Raw genomic sequence first — 20,107 nt, 5'->3', positions numbered from 1 at the left:
TCCAGGGGTCCTTAAGAGATCACTTCCTATATATGGATTCATTGTGATGACTGTACAAACTCGATTTTATCTCGAATATAATTCATTCATGTTCGTTGTTGGAAATAACCCGTCAGAAATGTATTGGAAAGTCATTGCAGTGTAAAACAAATGACGTCTAGTGATGCATTAGACAGATGTCTGCTGGACAGGAGTGAGTTTGGACTTTGTGATGGCAGATCATCACATAAGATGCAGAGACTTTGTCTGACGCACGGTGCGTCGATCAGTGCCAGCAGTGGTCCCCGTGTGATGCCCATATATACTCTGATGGTGAATAACCACGTTTCTACGTCAGTGTGACTGTGATGACGTAGAGGGTGTAGCACACTCTTTAGAAAAACGGTGCCAGATAGCACCAGAAGAAAACGGTATATGACTTATGATGCAATTTTATTCAATTGTACCTTCTTAAAAAATGTATATTACGCTTCTGTCATTATTCTATTTATATTATTCTTATTTAATTTAATTTAATTTATTTTTGAATCCTCATTCTGGGTGTTTGTAAGAACACTGATAAATCGTATAGAACCAGGATGAGCTTTTGGAAACATATTGATACTGTTAATTACATTTTTTATTATGTATTTGATTTTTATTGATGTCAGAAAACCCACAACCACAAACCCCTCCTCCTGGTGAACCATCCTTCTCTGTGTGTGTGTAGTCTGTTCTGCACAGGCCGCATCGGTGCTCTGCGCGCAGCAGCAACGCCGCGCCGCGGCCCCGATCAGGAAGTGAATTTGAAGAAAATAAGCGACTGTGGAGGTAGAATGACATAGAGGGGGAGAGGTGGGAGAGAAGCAAGCGGAGAAAGAAGAGACTAACGGAGGGAAGGGATCGACCCCTGTTTCTGGACCTGTATTGAGCCGCTTCCCTCTGGGATACACCGCACCGCCCAACAAAATGCTCATAAAGGAATTGTAAGTAGCTGTGTGTGTTGAATGTGTGCGCGTTTGTCCGTCTGGTTTCGCAGCGCTGACATTGTGGCCAGTCGCCCGAGAGTGGAATTACAGGAGTGCAGCCAGGGTGATGTCGACATCCCATATATCTGCTTGACTCCATGTCCGTCCTCATTTTTCATGCATACGACACTCCATCACCATTCACTGAATAAACCAAGAGATTATAAAGCGGCAGGCTGTAGCTGCATCAGCACCGGCGCAGGCATGGCTGGCTGTGCCCTTCACAATTTTTTTCCCATCACAAGCTGAAATCAGGAGACTTTCGGTGTAGAGAATAACATGAAAATGCTAAAAAAAAAAAAAATGAAGGATGCATTGAGAGGAGGAGCGGTGGTGCTGAGGGAGAAATGGCTGGTGTAAACCGCGCAGTGGCGTGCCAGCGTCCATCCCTGTAAGCCGCTGTGGCCATGTTATTGATGCGCGGTGAAGGTGAAACGACTGATGGAGCATTCCGGCATTTACCTCTGGAGGAATTGGGGGGGTGGGGGGTAGCGAGGTGCAGAAGGAGCCAGGGTGGAGTGATGCTCAAGGGGAGAAGGGGTAGGAGTGGGCAGGTAAGGGAGGTGGGAGCAAACCGTTGGGCAAAAAATGGCATATGTCGAGGGTTTTGACGCAACAGTCAGATATATTCCTGTGAATGTGACAGCTGGGCCGAAGGGATGTGACGGCACATAGTGTAAAGGAAAAGATGTAGGGATTTTTAACACATAGGCCTGGGTGTGCTGGAAGGAGAAGTGACTGAGGCCTACACAGGATCAGCTGGTAAGGCCGATGATTTGCAGATGAACTGTGCTGATATTGGTCCTCAAATAAAACAAAATCTAACATAAGGCGGTGATGTCGACAGAATCTCGACTCCTTTATTTTCATGTTCTGAACTGGTGTTAGAGTGTAAACCAGACTCATTTTTCCTCAAGGAGGTGATGACCCACCTGTAAAAAAAAATAATCAGTCTGGTTTCCTTGAAGTTTTTAGTGTCACAGTAAAGTCTTTGAGGATTTTTCACACCCAAATTCCCTGTTTTTTTCATCTCTAAATGTATTTTTTATTGAATTTATTGCTGTTCTTTGGCAAGGTCAGGACTATGCTACTGTAAATTGGCACACATGTCAGCTATCGGCAGCCTCAGACTAAAAATATCTGGCTTAAATGGGCATACATTTATCAACATAGATTATTTTCTTGATTTCTCTCACCGCATGTATTTAATCAATAAATGGCCCAACACAAACCGCTCAGAATCAGAGTGATGGCATGGCTAAAGATCTGAAGTGATTAGGGAGAGTCTGGGCCTCAGCAGTCTGCCTAGAAATTAATTAAATCGGTCACGATTAAATGCTGAATGCACTTACACACTGTCAACACACACGAGCACATGAAGAGGCACACACACACACACACACACACACACACATCAAGATACTATCATGGGGGTCAAGAGACAGTGAATTGATCCAGGTCTTGTGCTGCTACAGGCACTCGTAACGCTCACCTGAACCACTGACCTAAATCACTCCTGGTCCACTTTTCTTCTCCTCTTCCATGAGCTTTGGCAGGTGTACAGCAATGCCTCTGTATAATATACCAAGTGATGAAGAGAACGGGATAGAGCCAGTGAAAAAGAGACTGAAGACAGGATAAGATGAGGAGACAGAACGCAGGAGAGAAGAGGGGGTGTTTGTTTTCTGAAGCAACAGGGAGACACCTGATAGTCCAGTCAAGACCTTTAGACCAAGGAGATTTGCAGAGAGAGTGAATGAGAGAGAAAGAGAGCGATAAAATGTTTTACTTCAGCTTATTATTTAGATTCTGCTATGTTCTGATGTTTACCAGATGTTAAAAGACTTATTTTGTCAGATCTGAGCATTGTAAAAGACAAAAAAAACATGCAATGAGTAATTTATCTGTAGTTGATATAAATTTCTGCAACAATTGTAAAGAAAAAGTAGTGACATACTATAAGTTCAATCATTTTTTTATTTGAATATTGACATTGGACTTTATACAGTGATTTTCACTGTCTCTGCCTTCCTTGCAGCATCTGCTCACCCATCCAGTGTCTGGTTGGGACTCAGCCCCAGATTACATTCAGAGTCGAGTGGGATACAGGATTATGTGAATTTGGGCATACATCATACTGTTGCAAAACAATCAACAAAGCTGCATACTGTGCATGTGCATTTTGTGGTAAAGAAATGCACAAGTGTCAGCCAGGAGAAAGGAGGCAGTGCAATGTGTTAAGCTGCTACTTCCATCTGTATGATTTAAAAGAGCTCTGCAACGTTGTGTGTACAAGAAGACTCTTTCTTCACATGTTATGTGTGGGCAGTGTCTGTAAAGCAAAGCAGGAATACGTCACCAGAGAATAAAATAATTTCAGATTTTCAAAGGTTTCCTTAAACGTGCACCCTTGTGTCTTTTTAATCAATTCTGACTTCTCTGTCGCCATCAGTAACTTGTAACCAGTAATGTTTTCCCCCTCAATATAACATAGCCAACATATTATAATAATATTCATCATTCTACATTCTAAAGTTATATTTATTTTACTCCTCACTGCTTGTAATTCATACCTATCTGCACAAAGGGATGTATTAGATAGCATTACATGTTACATATTAGATTACATGACACACAGCAACTACAGGCAAGAGTCAGTGAGAATATTAGTGGATTTCTACATTTAGACATATTTTGCAAAAACAAAATAGCTTCAATTTTGGATCAAGACATTAACTAATTTTCTTTGAGATCATTTAATCACCGACTCACTAATTGCAACGTGCTATAGTGCTAGTCGTTATATGTTTTACCATTATCTTTGTGCTCAGTGTCACAGGGCCTGCTGTCACGCAGTCAAACATTGTGCAAAAACAAATTTGTTCTTGGCTCATTCAGGAAGAGAACGCAGGTGTGGATGTCATTATTTTATTGGTGGTGTACGACTGTTGTGGCCATTTGTTAACGAGCTCCATTTCCCAGCACTCATTAGTAAATACAGTGGGAAATTGTTTGAGACAAACAAAATGTGGCGAAAGACAAAACAGTGGGGACACTTGAATCATAAAATGCCATCTGTAAATGAATCATATTCTAAAGCTTTATTTATCCAGGTGAGATAGACTGTGTGTGTATGTTTTTCCAACCACTTACTTTACACTGTTTTAGTGACACGTATAGAGCTGTACCAACTAGTCGATTAATCAATTAGTCAGAAAATTAATCAGCAACTATTTTGATAATCAAAAATTCTTTTAGTCATTCTGTTTAGCAAAAATGCCAAAGATTTGCTGGATGCAGCCTCTCAAATGTGAGGACTTGCTTTTCTGTCATACATGATAGTAAACTTAATTTCTTTGGATTTTGGACGCATGATCGGACAAAACAAGACATTTGATGACATCAACATGGGATCTTGGAAATTATAACAGGCATTTTTCACCATTTTCTTACATTTTATAGACAAAACAATTAATCGATTAATCAGATCAGCAGATAAATCGATGGTGAAAATCATTGTTAGTTGCAGCCCTAGACATGTTTGTACTTGGAATCCACCGATACAGAACAACAGCTGTCGACCACGCGTGTGTTTCAACCCACTAGAAGGTGCTGGTGTTCACCTGTCATTCAAGCATTTTTTGTTACAGAAAAAAAACCCAATTACAGTTAAAAACTAAAAAATAAGAAAATGTGAAGAAAATGATCAAATATAATGAGTGCAGGACTAAAAACCAGAATATAGTATCCACAAAGATAACACCATCTTTATGTAGACACTTAGCTACAGTGAGCAAACAGCTGGCTGGTTAGCAACCATCATAGCCTTACATAATGGTAACTTTTAAAGAACCAATTATAATATGTAAAATATGTGTCTGACACACAGTTTTCTACCTCTGTTAGAGATAGTTGTAAACCTTTTTAGAAGAACTGCTTAGACAAACTTCACATCTCTGTTTTTACACTTGATCTTGGTTGATTTCCTGCTTCAGTGGAGCATATATCAGCCTTCACCACAGAATAGCAAAGAATAGATCATCCTCTCTCCCAGTGACTCAGTGTTATAGTGTCAAAGTGTAATATGGGAATTTAATAGGATACTTTTTTGTTCAGTTTGGAATCCATATCAAATTTAATTACTGTTAATAAAGGATAATGTGGAGCCTTGTTTTACTTTGCAAAAACAGAAGATTTTGCGCCCTCGGTTGAAAGGCAGTGAACCCTTTGTTCAGTAAGAGATAACTTGTGAAGTGCTTATCTTAGATTCTGATTAGAGTTGGAGGAAGTCATAACGGCCATAACGATTTGATTGTCATGTACTGTTTGTATAGCTCAAATAGTTCCTCATTACAAATCCCTGTTGGCCTACTCCAGCAGAGTCCTCTGAGACAACATCACAGACAAGAAGCAAGTTTGTCAGATAACTGGTGTCCAGATCTGTATCGTGCTGAATGGTTAAAGATGTCAGTTCCTGTTGTAAGTGTGTCACTTACAGAAATTTCTCCCAGCTAATCAAGTTACTACCATCATGAATGTCGAAGTAAAATGACAATCAGCAACATAATTTGGGGCGATTTTTGCTCACACAGGGTGAATCACTATGCTGTCATGAATGATTTTTCATACAGTTTTGGTATCACGCCAAAATAATCCAAAAGAAAGCTTCTTGATCTTGATGTTATGTCTTCGTCATTGTGTTTGGTGTGAATGGAAGTTACTGTATACCTGCCTTAAAGGCCAGAAACACTGTTGCAGGATAAAATGTTGTTTAATGTATGTTAAGGTTTCCGACTGCAGCGACCTTTAGATTCACAAAGTCAAGTGTTCTTAGTGTGACAATACAAACTGGCAGATTTCAGGAGCAACGAAGTTCTGGTTTGATTGTTACTTTGTGGTTTTTGAGTAACTTCCTTCCTTTTTTCTTCTCTTCCAGTCGAGTGATTCTCCCAATCTCTGTGGAAGAGGTAAGCTTAATTTTAGTATGTGTGTGTGTGTGTGTGTGTGTGTGTGTGTGTGTTATAATGGCTCAAGGCTCAGCTTTTGTTATCTATGGTTCACTTTATTCAGAAAAGTGAAGTACAAGCACCAACTGCCACTAAAGCTGCTTTTTCTTGCATAGGCTTTTGGACACATCCAAACACATACACAAGACTTTTCATACACTTCATATCCAACTCTGTGCAGCAGTGATCACCTTATAAGAAAAACTCCATCATATTAAAGGAGGTTACAGTCAGATAGACCATCAGCACAGTCGGCACAGTCTTTCTCTCTGTGTGTGTCTCTCTGTCCCCTCTCATTCTCATTTCCACTGCACTTAGCAGCTCCATTCAGGCCTGCATTGTAAATGAGTTACCTGAAACTACTTCCGTGACCTCTTGTGTACTACCCCCATCGTCGTCGTCGTCGTCGCCCTCATATTTGCACTTGCATGAGCGTAATCTACTTCTGATACAGACATTTGACTCGCGCTGTTTATCAATGACAGATAAATATTTGTTTGCTACACGAGCACTTACTGTAATCTGCTCTTACACACGCTAAGCAGCGTGTGAAAGACATGATAGACAGGATAACCGGATTAGAACGACACATTTTTACATGTCCTTTACATATTCGTGTTTTTGTCAGATGAAGTTACATTGATGCAATTCATGAAAACAGCAGCTGCCCCTAATATTTTGTCATAGGGCTTAAAGAAACTAAATTTTGAGACGCGTGTATTTTCATTTTCATTCTAACTGCTTGTGATTTTACAAGGCAGTGGACGGAGCAGGAAGTCCCACTGATTTCCTCCGCTGGCATTTCCTCTGACTTATGGTAGCTTTAGATCTGCACATGTTGCATCGCATTAACTGTGCCTTGTAGCCTTTATCTTAATATTATAATATAAATTATGAATTAACATAATTACATCTCTACATAATGAGGCAGGTTTCCTCTCAAGCAGCAGGCTTGGAAAACCGTGTAGTGCCTCCCAGTCAGCCTGCTACAGTATGTCAAAATTAGACGCTGTAAAAGAGAATTATTTGACTAAAAATGTGATCCACAAAGCCTGAAGACAGTTGAGTAACGTGCCCTGTCTCTGGAAACCACGTGTGCCCCCCACCCCCCCGCCCCTCTGCCCTTGAATCACATCCCTCCAGAGCTGCTTCTTCTCTGTCTCCCCATCCACATACAGCAGCAGTCTTCAGTTTTTTGCCTACAAATACGGGTTAAGGAGGTTTGCAACAATCCAAACACTTTAGGAATGTAATGATTCAATCCATCACTGATTTGATTTGATTTGGATTCTGTCTGTTCTTTCACTTTTTGCGTAATCTGCTTTCACCCACAATTTGATTTGATTCAGTTAGATTCTTCCAAACAGTAGAGCAGTTGTATCTTCACTGGGGATGACAATGGATTAATCTCTTTGAACAAAGGTTTTGTTATGGGGAGTAAATGTTGAATGAGACTGTTCCAGCTCTTGGAGCCTTGTGCTGAAACTCCCTGGAGAATATGTTGAATTTAATTTCCTGTCTGTTAACTTCTTGCCAGGAGCCTATTTTAACCTAAAGCTTTATCAGTGTTTTATTTTTGTGTAAAGCTTGGGTATAACTGGACACGCACTCACCTGACAAGGCAAGGTTGAATTATATTTGTCTAGCGCTATTACTCAGGAGGCCTTGCTGTTCCTGCTTCTCATTTATTTAGTTTGCAGTATTTGCAGCTAATTTGAGGGACTGAGTCTCCAGTTTACCTCTGACTTTCTCTCTGCCGCTCAGCAGGTGTGTCTAGTAATTGAATCCACCTCAGAGACCATTATGGTCACAATTATTCCATCCTCCCAAAATGTCTTAGTGTCCACATTATAGTAAGGTCATTTAAACCTGTTCCTGCTGCTCAGTTCATCTGTGTATTTGTCCCTCTGTATTCATTGCTGGTGCTGCGGAGGAGTACCCTTTTAAATGCACACAAAAGCTCAAATGGTCGCGGTTAAAAGGAGCAGTCTCTGAATAGTGACTGTTCTGCTCACTGAGGCTTTTTTTAGTCACTTTCTCTACACCCACAAGTCCCAACATAGCTAACAACAGTTGATACAATGGTGATTTGGCACTGAGCACAGCAAGTAGTTGCCATTTAAAAGATAGCGGTGTAGTGAGAACCTTTATTTTAAATTTAGCCAACTAGTCCCACTGCAAATACTGTGCATGTAGGATTTGGCCATGGTTCATTTCATAGTTATGGCTATAATATTATATGTGTAATCTGGAATTACACCAAAGTCTAATCAGTTCTTTGCTTGCTTTGGGTCTGTTACTGGTCCACCAGAGGCATTATGTTTTCAGCTTGAACACAATATCTCAGGAACACCTTGAGGGAATTTCTTCAAATTTGACACAAACATCCACTTGGACTCAAGGATGAACTGATTAGATTTTGGTCAAGGTCACTGTGACCACACAAATTATGTTTTTGGCCGTAACTCAAGAATTCATACGCTAATTATGACAAAGTTTCACACAAATATCTAATAGGATAAAATGATGAAGTGATGACATTTTCTATCCAAAAGGTTAAAGGTCAACTTCACTGTGACATCGTAATGTTCTGCCAAAACACTCTTCTGGCCGTTATTCAACACCATAACAGAAACAGAAGGGGAGATTGTGACCATATTTCACATTTGGTCAGATACTGAATTGGTGATGCTAATCTTGGGTGCCCACCTTGAAACTGTGGTGATTGTATAAATCTTTTGTGCCACCGGGTTGAAGATGTGTGTGAAGCATCCACATTTTAGAATTTGTAGTTTCTTTACAGAAACATCCATATCTGAAGCTTTGTCTACTGTCATGGCTACAACTTTGTGTTCTATCAGAATCAGCTTTATTGGCCAAGCATGTGAACACATACAAGGAAAATATACTTAATACCTTTTATTTAATTCCTTCAAAGTCTTCACTACAAATATTATATGAGTCTGGACAGACATGGATGTAAACTGCAACTTGACTGGTTAGCTGAGGCATACAACCAGAGGGCGGGATTTCTAGTTTACAGTTGAGGTTCAGGATAGGTCAGGAGAGCATTCAATCATCATTTGACTTTCTGTCTAACTTGCCGTAAAGAAAACCTTAAAAAAAACTCATCACACTGCACTTTGACATGACTGATGACTTTTTAACTAATGCAAAACATTGAGAGTGTACAGGCTGACATTGTTATATCTGTGTAAACATGTAACCTACAGAATTCATGTAGGTCAGATTTTAGTGTTTTACATTTTAACAAACAATCAGATACAGTGAAAATAATAGAATAATTCTGACTACACCGACTTGCGCTGTTCTTGTGATATTGTAATTGTGTTTGTGTATTGTGGTATAGCAGAATTATGTCTGCACTCTGGTCCAGCTTTGTGCAGAGGTTACACGGTGGATTAGAGGTGATTAAGAAAAGAAAGGAGCCGTTGTTCTGTGTTTAAACACTTACATACACACTCAGGATCAGAAAGATGGAGGACGAGAGCAAAGGGGATGAGAGAAGGAGAAAGTATACAGTTAATGAACAAGGAGGAGAATAGGGGTAAACTAAAGAAACTGGCACAACGTTGTGAAGAAAAGATGGAAGTGTAAAGAGAATGTGGGAGATTATGGTGATGCAGGGACAAGGAAAGTAGAAGGTAGCGATCCAGAAAAGGATCAGATGAAAAAGTAAATCAGTAATCCTTCACTCAAGATCAAAACAGATGAACTAATGACATAAAAAAAACCCTGTATGTGACTGTGAAAAATCACTTATCTACAGAATATGTTGACTTCAGTATGCATTAAGGCAGGCTTGACCTCGATCCAACCTGTTTTTTCTCTTCTTTCAGTACCAGGTCGGCCAGCTGTACTCTGTGGCTGAGGCCAGTAAGAATGAGACGGGCGGAGGAGAAGGAGTGGAGGTGCTAAAAAATGAGCCCTATGAGAAAGATGGAGAGAAGGGACAGTACACACACAAAATTTACCATTTGCAGAGGTAAGCAGTCGTCTGACAGGTTTCAATGCTAACAAGTTCATCCAGAAAGACTACTTCATTAATTTCTCCCTTTCTCCGTTCATACATATTTCTGCTTCAATCTGTTATCCCATCACTTTAAAGTTATTTTATTCCTGGTTCACTTCCTTTAAAGTGACATTTTGTGAAAAACGCTTATACATGTTCATTAGAGTTGCTGGTTGCTGGAGATTTTTTAATTTCAGACAGAATCAGGCTAACTGTTTCCCCCTGCTTTCTGGCTTTAAGCTAAGTTAAGCTTAAGTAAGCTAGCGGTAAGGTATCGATCTTCTCGTCTAACTCTTGGCAAGAAAGTGACTGAGCATATTTCCCAAAATGTCAAATTAATCATTTAAATGCATATAAAGGATGCAGCTGCCAGTTCCTGACACTGAGGCTATAATGTGACCAACTTTCTGTGAAATTACAGATTCCACCAGGGTTATTGAACAAGTGTTTGGCCAGTCACCATTTATATGCCATATAAAGGCTTTTAGGTTTTGTTAAAGTATTAAGACACCTTGAAATGGTTAATTTTAGGGGAAATGTTCCAAATTGTCGGGTTTAGGTGGGGTGTGTCAAGAGTCCATCAGAAACTAATGTGAGGATCATGAAGGGTGCAACATTACTGACCATTCATGCTGATCTTACCCCAATAATCGCGTAGTGTGATCCAAAATCTAATCTGAATTTTATTACCTATGCCTTGTAGCCATGAAGAACTCTCCTGAAAAGTACCTGAACCTTGGTTTGTTCTTTCTTCACTCTTGTGTCCTGCAGTAAAGTGCCGTCATTCGTCAGAATGTTGGCTCCAGCATCAGCTCTCAACATCCACGAGAAAGCCTGGAACGCATACCCATACTGTCGCACAGGTAGCTCACGTGCACATACATACACACGCGCACATACAAACCTAGTACTAGCACACAAAATGCACAAACCATCATGTTTCAAAGCTCTGTGGCGAAGCAAGTATGATGAATTGAGATTAAATAATATTTAGCAGAAGTCCCACATAAATTTGGTTAGTGACATATATCTCAATCTGCATACATTTTTTGACACCTGTTATGTAAAATTTAAATCTTGGCCATGACAGTTTACTTTTTGCTTTACCTGAATCAATTTGCTTTAGTTGTTCACCAAAAATACTAATCGTTGTCAACACTATTGATTTATTAGAGGATATTTCCTTACCAAAGGAAATAATGGTGCTAAACATTACCCTCTGCTCTTTCATTCTAAATAAGTGTGATTACAATTGACTCAAATTACTTAGAGGTCACAGAGATGCTGATCTGTCAAAGAACTTGTCGTCCTCTGGGTATCTCTCTCTCTCTCTCTCTCTCTCTCTCTCTCTCTCTCTCTCTCACTCTCTCTCTCTCTCTCTGGGTCCCTGTCACCTTGAAGGAGTAGTTGAATAATTTACTCTATGTCCAGCGAGAAGAGGCATGCGATCACTCGAGCCTTTCAGCCTGAGATCACACACGCGCTGCTAGCTGCCAGACAGCCATCTATCATACAGCCAAAGGCACAAACTAAACATGCAACACACACTGATAAATATTGTTCCCCTTGGCCTCTCTACATTGTCTAATGTTGCAAATGATATTGCTTTCCTCAAATGTTCCTCAACAGCATTAATTTTTCCTTTCTCTCCATTTGCACCTCTGCTTTCTTTCACCTGGCTCTGCAGTCATCACTGTGAGTAAAATTTCTTCTTTTACATGTTAGTTTGACACAAGTATGTTGACACAAAGGGCACAACAGACACTGATGCACACAGAGGGAGCAAATCAACCTGAAAGTTGAGAGAGAAATTTGATCTATTTCAGTGAAACAGCAGCAGTAGTCAGACACCATTACTCTCTGTGCATGTGTGTGTTTGTGTGTGTGAGAGCAGGATACTGACCAAAGCCAATTGTGTTTTATGCTTATTCACTTCCTCACACATTCCTCTATAGAATCACGCTTCCCTCTTCACTCAGGATTATTTTTCTTTCTCTGCAGAACGAGTATATGAAAGATAACTTCCTGATCAAGATTGAGACATGGCACAAACCTGACTTGGGACACCAGGAAAATGTAAATAGTAAATACTGTAATGAGCTGAAAACGTCTATGTGTGTGAGAAGCATGATGATCTTTTTTATCGGCATCTTTGTTCTTTGGGGTGACTTTAAACGATCATCATGCAGCAAAGGAAGTGCTCATTTTGCACCACTAGTAGTTGCTTGGTTGAATTTTGACAGTAGATCCATTTATTCTACACTAGCTATGTAGTGTAGTGTGTAACTCATCTATGAATTCTGGCACAATGTTCCTCTAAATAAATGAATATGATCATGAATTAAACGTGCATGCAAAACTGCAGAAAAAAGAAATCCCTAATTACCAGAGGAACATGTCACCCATGTATCATTTTCTAAATCACTTTGCATCATTTGAGCTTTCAGGAGCATTTTTATTTCGAGCCTTGTGATCTTGTCTCTGGGCTGCCAGCAGACAGTTGTGCCTGCATCTAATTGTTCTCTGTGGTTCTGTTTCAGGTACACGGTTTGGATGCAGAAACCTGGAAGAAAGTGGATGTAGTCTATATTGATATTGCGGACAGAACCCAAGTGGAGCCGAAGGTAAAACACTTGAGATCCATACTGAGACTATTACTGTACAGTGACTGCTGTAGGTCTCTTATGTATCTTGTGTCACCTTGTCCATTGTTGTTCAGTTCTGTTTTTTTTTCTTGTCTCTCTCCAGGACTACAAGTCAGAGGAGGATCCTTGTAGGTTCAAGTCAGTGAAGACAGGACGAGGCCCTCTAGGACCAGACTGGAGGGTACAGTGTCATCATGCTTGGCAACTATGATGTGTAGTCACTGTTTAAAAACTAAATATAAATGGAAAAATATTGGGTATTTGTTTTCCTGCTGTTTAAAATGTATGTCTTATGTATTGCCCAGAAACCTATTAAAAAATCTGTTTGTATATATTCCGGCACTTGCAGAAGGAGCTTCCCAACAAGAAAGACTGCCCACACATGTGTGCCTACAAACTGGTCACTGTCAAATTCAAGTGGTGGGGCCTGCAAAATAAAGTGGAGAACTTCATTCAGAAGGTTTGTTTAGACTGTGACACATAATAGTTTGTCACTTCACATGATATTGTTGTAGCGTCCAGGTCAAGCTACTGAGGAGGGATTATGTTGACAACAAACAGTCAAACATGACATTTATCGTGTGTGTGTGTGTGAGTGTGTGTAGTGTGTCATATCCCGCACATACATACAGTGTCTCACATACTGACAGTTTAAGGTAACAGTGGAAAAGTACCACTCTTAATACTGCACATATGGGCTGCACCAGCCTCTAGTGGATGAAAAGGGTGAAGCAGGATGGAAGTAAACATATTTGATAATCACAACACTTCATTTTCTAATATGCATTTACAAATTTCCTTTCCTTTCCAAAAACCTCTATATGACTTTCTCTCTATCCTCCTTTGTTGTTTCATAGCAAGAGAAGCGTTTGTTCACTAACTTCCACCGTCAACTTTTCTGCTGGATCGACAAGTGGATTGATTTGAACATGGAAGACATTCGTCGCATGGAGGAGGAGACACGCAAGGCGCTAGATGAGGTAAGCAAAAAAAACAAAAAAACAAGAGGAAGCCAGACAGATCCGTGTAGATCTGATTTCATCTGGTCCCATTTCTGTGTATTATGTGCTTTTCATGTGTGCACTAGATGAGAGTGAAGGACCCAGTGAAAGGGATGGTGGCTCTAGAGGACTGAGGTTGTGTCGGACCGTGAATGCTGCTGCTCATCAGGTGAGAGGAAACAAGTGTTAGTGTTAATTAAGTGAAGTCTTTAAATTGGTTGTTTTGTTTGGTCCAAAACTGAAAGATATTGTGTTTACAACAATATAAAACACAGAAGAGCTGAAAGTCCACACATTTGACAAGCTGAAAGCAGAGAATATTGACATTTTTACTTGATTTCAATTGCTTAAACAATCAAAATTGTTGTCACCTGATTTTTTTCTGCACTAATCTGATTAGAGTCTGACTGATACATCAGCATGGCTGCCAATTTTAGCGTATCACAATCAGGTATAGTGAAAGTAAGACGAAATTGCAGCACATAAATGCCAGTGCTAATTTAGAAACAGTGTTGCCGTTATATAGTTTGTCCACCAAAGAGCTTTTTGTAATTTTCTGTAAAATGTCCAGCTCAGCACAACAGTAGAACAAACTGTAACCAGAACACTGACATATTATCGTCAAATTGTTATTGCAGACATGTTAGCAAACAGTTGCACATTTACACATCCAGCAAAAATAAAGCATTCATATACCCAGTGTTAACTTTCCTTTAAGCTCTGTTTCAGTTTCCACCAGCTGCAGAGGGAAATATCTGACTCTTTAGCAGCTAAATGCTCCGTTATGTTCACCCACTAATTGCTAACTTTATCTGTCTGCCGTTTGGTAGCGTAGAGCAGGTTTATCAGAGCTTTTTTGCTGGAAAAAAAGCTCCCTGCTACAGGTGGAAATGAGGTTGATGAGAGAGACGAGTGTGAACCAAAACAGTGAGGGGAACTCCAGAGTGTGGTTTCAGTTTGTTCAGACAAATCTAGTTATTTGATCCATAGTTCATATAAAGATATTGATAGATGCAGCTTTAACAGATCCTTATCAAAATTGTTTTTTTATGTTAAAAAACCTGGCCAATATATTGTCATAATTTTTTTTTATCCCCCGAAAAGTCCAGTATTAGCTAGGCCCTAAATATTTAGATTTGAGAGTCAATAAAGAATTATATTAATGGAAGAAAATCTCAGGACATCAGACAGTGAAAGTGTCACTTGTTTATGCTCTTTACCTGTCTTTACCTGTCTGTCTGTCACTTACAGACCAGTAAACCCAGACACCAGCGGATTCACATCCTCCATCTGTTCCAACTGACACAACATCTGACCGGCCGGTCCAAACCCCCCTCCCTCGGTACAATCTGGATTTCAGGGACCTGGACCCAGTAAACTCCTAGTTTTCAGCTGATCTCCTCCACCCCATCCCACCTCCCTCGAGTCCCATCCGTCTCTATTTGTTTTTCCATCCAGCGTCCCCATCTTATTAACTGCTCTGAGGCCTCCAGTAGCAACACTATAGATCTTGTCAGTCAGTCCTCTTTTTCTCTCTCTCAGTCTGTTCTAAACTACAGAGAATAGTGTCATTTATCTCTGGATTTTAGGATTTATTTCTATTTAAGATATTCCAATGGTGTATATATACAGTATACAGTATATCGGGGAGCTGAATAATTGTATTGAAAAATATATATATACTGTATATATATATATATAAATATATATAAACAGGGTTTTTAAAATGATTTTGTCTGTAAGTTTGTCTGTGGATGTTTACTTTTTCCAGACCAAGCTGTATCTGCTCAGTGTTGCGTTTTGATCTTCTATATTTTTTTCTCTTCTTCTTTTCTTTTTTTTTTTTTTTTTTTTTTGATTTGTCACAGTATCTCCTTCTCTCCATTTGTGTCATGCTTTATGCAGTGTTTCCTTTTGTTGTTCAAATCCATCTGCGAGTCTGTACCGCAGCTGCAAGGTTGGGATTGTGCTGAGATGCTGAGAGTGTTACATTGTCTCTGCTCTACTCCTGATCTACCAGCTAGATTTTTTTCCCCAGTTCCCCCCCCTCTAATATGTTGAGGCAGTCATTGGCTTTTCTGCTGTTTTATGACTTTGTGTGTGCGCGCTTCTGTTTGTTTGTGTGTATATGTGTGTGTGTGTGTGTGTGTGTGTTTCTGGAGCATCTGGTCATATTTTTTTCATTTTTCTTTCACCAGATCATCAGTCTGTTCAAATAGGTTTCTTGAAAGTGAATTAAAAATCACTTCTGAATTCAAATATACAGTTATACACACACATATACACACATACATACATACATACATACATACAAAGGAAGAAAGAAAGAAAATGTTTCACTCTGCAATGAAAAACACACAGTAGACAACTAGAACAGCCATAAATGAGTGTAGGACTGTTTTTCTTTTTGTCTGACAGTCTTTCCAACTACATTCATCACATCCTTTCAACTGCAAATCTAGTTATCATGGCTGTGATTTTAACAATGGCAGCCATCATATACAACCCCCCCCCCCCCCCGTTTGCTGTAGATAGACAAATTGCTCTTTAAAAGTCCATTTCAATTCTTGCCCTGTCACCCATTCTGTCACCTCCAGTGGATAAATGGTCTTATCCAGCGATAGCAATAACTACCATGACACGTTGGTCTCTTCTTTATCATTACAAATCTATCTTACTCTACTGTTTGTTCCTGTCGTGAGAACAGATTCAGTAAAGCAGAGCCCAAGCTGAAAGTCAAGGATGGTTAAGTTGTTGATTAATTATTTATTAAATGCTGGTTTTATTGTGTCCATCTTTGGATGAGACAGGTTTTCTCCCGCTGGAATCTGAAGTCTGTTGTTTGTAATGGTGTGGTTTTTCGGTATATGCATGAGTGTACATGAGTGATGTATAGTAGCGTGTCTGTGAAGAGATCTAATGCTGGCTGGGTAATGAGGGGAGGAAGTGAAGGAACTATAGGAGCAATAAAAGCAGGCACTTATGTTCCTTCTTCCTCTTGTTGATGTCTGTCTGGCCTCCTTTTTCCTCAGTTACATTTATTATCCGCTTTTCTATCTTCATCTTTTAACAGCATGGAAACTTTATAGAGCAAGCAACAGATAATGTCAAAAGATCAATACTGTACCATCATGTTGATTTCACCCCAAATTAATACATTATGATGACAAAAATATGGCCAAAGACTGCCGTCACAAGAAGTAGATAATTACAATTCTCCTTTATTAAGCACTTAAAATACAGGGATTGAATTAATAAGAGATCCATATCTAGATTTTTGCATAGAAGATGTCAAAAGCAGACATTTTGCACTAATTAATTAATATTAAATAATTTTAAGTTATGAGCAATAGATTAAATATAGCTTTATTGCTTGTATTAATTAGTAGAGTGGAAAACAGGAGGAAATACCATTTTATATGATAGGACATCCAAATATATAATTGTAATTAATAAAATAATAGAATTTAATCAAATGAAATAACATGATTTTACACAATTCTATTATTATAAAACATAATCATACATACGATCATAAAAAGGAAGCATTGGCCTAATATTCAAGCAATTATTTTTAATTTTCATTACCTTTTAACACTTTATTGGTGTGACCGGAGTAGCAACTGTAGCTTCTCCACAATTACTTAGGTCAGTCTGGAGCAGAATTACAGTTACAGAGTTATTCATGAATCTCATGATGTAACAGAGCTAAGCCAATAATTAATGGTTAAATAAATTATATCTTTATTTATTTGTTATAGTTCACCATAACCCTGAGTTGCTCATAGAGCTGGGGTGTTTGGAGAGCAGCAGTGACATTACATTAATTACAGTCACATTACCGTGACAGTCACATCAATTTGACATAGTTCCTAAAAATGCAGATGATTTCCAACAGTTGTGTTCATGTACACTACTATTAAAGAGAAGGTCCATTTTACTCCAGCTCATTAATTCAGTTTGTTCAGACTTAGAACAAATCTACGTAGTTAGAGTTGGTCATCCAGCCAGAGTCAGTTGTCTATATTCTTGTTTTACCTTCATGACATTTAACACCGAAATGCAGAACTTAAATGATCCTAAACATGATAATGATAAACAGGATTGTATTGGAGCAGCATCATCGTGCAATCATTATCCTATTTAATATGGTCTGTCTTATAAGCCCAAGCACAGTAGCAAATAAATCCAAATTCAAACTTGTGCTTCTGGCTTTAAGGATACAAAGGTGAAACTTCCTTTATTACTTCATCAGCAGTAATATGTTTCCATCCTGTGACTTTTTTTTTTCTTCCATATCTTTGTATACCTGTGCGATTTAGTTTATAAACCCATCATTGCGAGACATTTTCTGTTGCGTCCTCTCTAAAGAAAACACTGGCTCTGGATGTGGGACCCCTCCACCTCTCTCTGTGTCCATCAAGCATCTCACTCGCTGTCTGTGATGGGGCTACCAACTGAACCATGGAGATTTGTGGATGTACTGTATATGTATTGACTCTGTAAATAGTAAATAAATTAATGTAGATGAACACATATATATAGATCAGACTGTCCTGCCAAACCTACAGCACACCCTCTTGACACATGATCCTCTTATTGCGTCGCTAAATCTTCAGCATCACACCGACCACCAATTTGCTCTCACAGGAGGTATTGAATGTAGAGTTCTTGTTGCTGAAATTTAGACATTTAAAAACGTGTTCTTACATATTGTTATGGATGATTTTGCTGCAGATTTTAAGATGCTCCAGCAAAGTTGTGGATGTTTTTTCAGTACGGTATCAGTCAGATATCCTGAAAGCAGTGAAGAGCTAAGTTGTAGTGTGGTTTGTAGTTCTGAGTTAGGGAGAAAAAAACATTAAAAGCGAAGCAAAAACCCTGTTCTTCCTCACAATTTCCTCTCCTTCTCACGTTCTTCCCTGACAGGGACCACGTCTCATTGGCAGGACAGTGTATAAATATATATTTTTGTTCTAAATGTTGTTGTACCTCTGTTGTCAGTCTCTGAACAACACTCGCTTCTCTCACTGAAAAGGAACCTAAAACGGCAGCTTGGGTCAGTTCACTGATCCACATAATTGGCTGATGGTGTCGGCCCAATGTGAAGCCTCGGTGCAAGTTCAATTTTGCCCTCCCGTGGTTAGTGATAGGGGGCAAATTATTCTACATTTAGGAGCAGCTTCAGCCAGGTGCTGGAGGGTTGGAGTTTACAACTACACAGAAACAAAAAGCAAGGACAATTAGATGTGGTTGTTTAAAAAACATACATAGGTCCATTTAAAGAGCCTGAAGATACCATACAAACATGTGAGAGAACATGGTTTAACAGAGACAATCTCATAGATATCTGTTGTTAGATTCCTCGATTTATAATCAGAATATGAAACCAAATGAGTCCACAATCCCCAACTGTTTTTAAAGCGTTAAATCTCTCTCTGTCTCTCTCTTACTCTCTCTCTCTCACTCCTGTTAACTTGTCTCCTGTTTTTCTTTCTTTTATTGTGAATTTGTGCCTTTTTGTCATCTTATCTTCCAATAACACTACTGTACATTGGAGACATAAAGAAATTAATAAAAGGAAGCAAAGCAACTGTACATAAGTTTTGATTTGAATCGGTTTTTGTAATGCACTTAACACCAGACCTATAATTTCACATATATCTTCTTGGCAGGGAAGACAAGAAATTGTCATAGGTTTCTATTTTTTTTTCTATTTCTTTCTTTCATTTTAAAAATCATGAAGAGTTTTGACATATTACGACATTATTCAAGATGTAAAAAGTTATCTACTTGTGAATTTAGGAATATTTGAAGGAATGACAAAATTCACAAAGGTTAATTAAAGCAACTATGTGTAGAATTTGAATATTTGTCTTTAGTGCCCCCAGTGGTTGGATCAAAAAAAGACACTGTGGCAGACAGCAACCATCGCACACACACATACAAAAACACTGTAGACAAAATTAATCAGGCTTTGGTTGGCAAAATTACTTTGAATCCTGATTATGAGGCAGAGAAGGTACCAGGGCAGAGAGCTGCTACACATTTTGTAAGATGGTGATGACATTCACACAGTGTGTGTAGTTCTCTCTCTCAGATACCCAAACCTTCATGAAGTTAATTTAGCTTAAATGTAAAAACAGCTTCTTTAAAAAAAAAAAAAATTAAACTAATTTTCTTTATAGAACTCAAAAACAGTGAAAAAATAAATCCTGGTTTTAAGTGATTTTCTTTGTGATCTTTTTCATGTATTTATCTTTTGTGAGTGTCTAAACTGCATGATAAATAATTGTAACAAAAAATGCCATTGAAGTATAGGATAAGGGAAAGGAACACCTCATTAATCTTGAAAGATGTTCTTTTGATTACTGGCCAATCAATTTGGTTTTTCTAGTCCCACTAATATAGACAG

The 20,107-nt window shown here is 38.9% G+C and overlaps 1 protein-coding gene across 1 annotated transcript; it reads left to right on the top strand.

Annotated features, from left to right (window-relative positions):
• The first annotated feature begins 718 nt into the window (after positions 1-718).
• pitpnab (phosphatidylinositol transfer protein, alpha b) lies at positions 719-19,295 on the top strand. Its single transcript, XM_067608136.1, has 12 exons — positions 719-965; positions 5,944-5,974; positions 9,874-10,019; positions 10,818-10,909; positions 11,734-11,741; positions 12,048-12,122; positions 12,587-12,670; positions 12,795-12,872; positions 13,041-13,151; positions 13,549-13,671; positions 13,779-13,861; positions 14,944-19,295. Exons 1-11 carry the CDS (start codon positions 949-951, stop codon positions 13,824-13,826), a joined length of 813 nt encoding a protein of 270 aa, XP_067464237.1. The 5' UTR covers positions 719-948; the 3' UTR covers positions 13,827-13,861; positions 14,944-19,295.
• The last annotated feature ends 812 nt before the right edge of the window (positions 19,296-20,107 follow it).

The sequence above is a fragment of the Thunnus thynnus genome, chromosome 13 (genome assembly GCF_963924715.1).
Source record: "Thunnus thynnus chromosome 13, fThuThy2.1, whole genome shotgun sequence".
NCBI lineage: Eukaryota > Metazoa > Chordata > Actinopteri > Scombriformes > Scombridae > Thunnus > Thunnus thynnus.
The sequence above is the reverse complement of the archived record's forward strand: the minus strand, read 5'-3'. Positions and strand labels throughout refer to the sequence as shown.

What these genes read in the sequence shown, in the direction of transcription:
- pitpnab (XM_067608136.1), top strand. An exon ending in GAACCCAAGTGGAGCCGAAG is followed by an intron (nt 12,671 to 12,794) that starts GTAAAACACTTG and finishes GTCTCTCTCCAG; the next exon opens with GACTACAAGTCAGAGGAGGA. An exon ending in CACGCAAGGCGCTAGATGAG is followed by an intron (nt 13,672 to 13,778) that starts GTAAGCAAAAAA and finishes TGTGTGCACTAG; the next exon opens with ATGAGAGTGAAGGACCCAGT.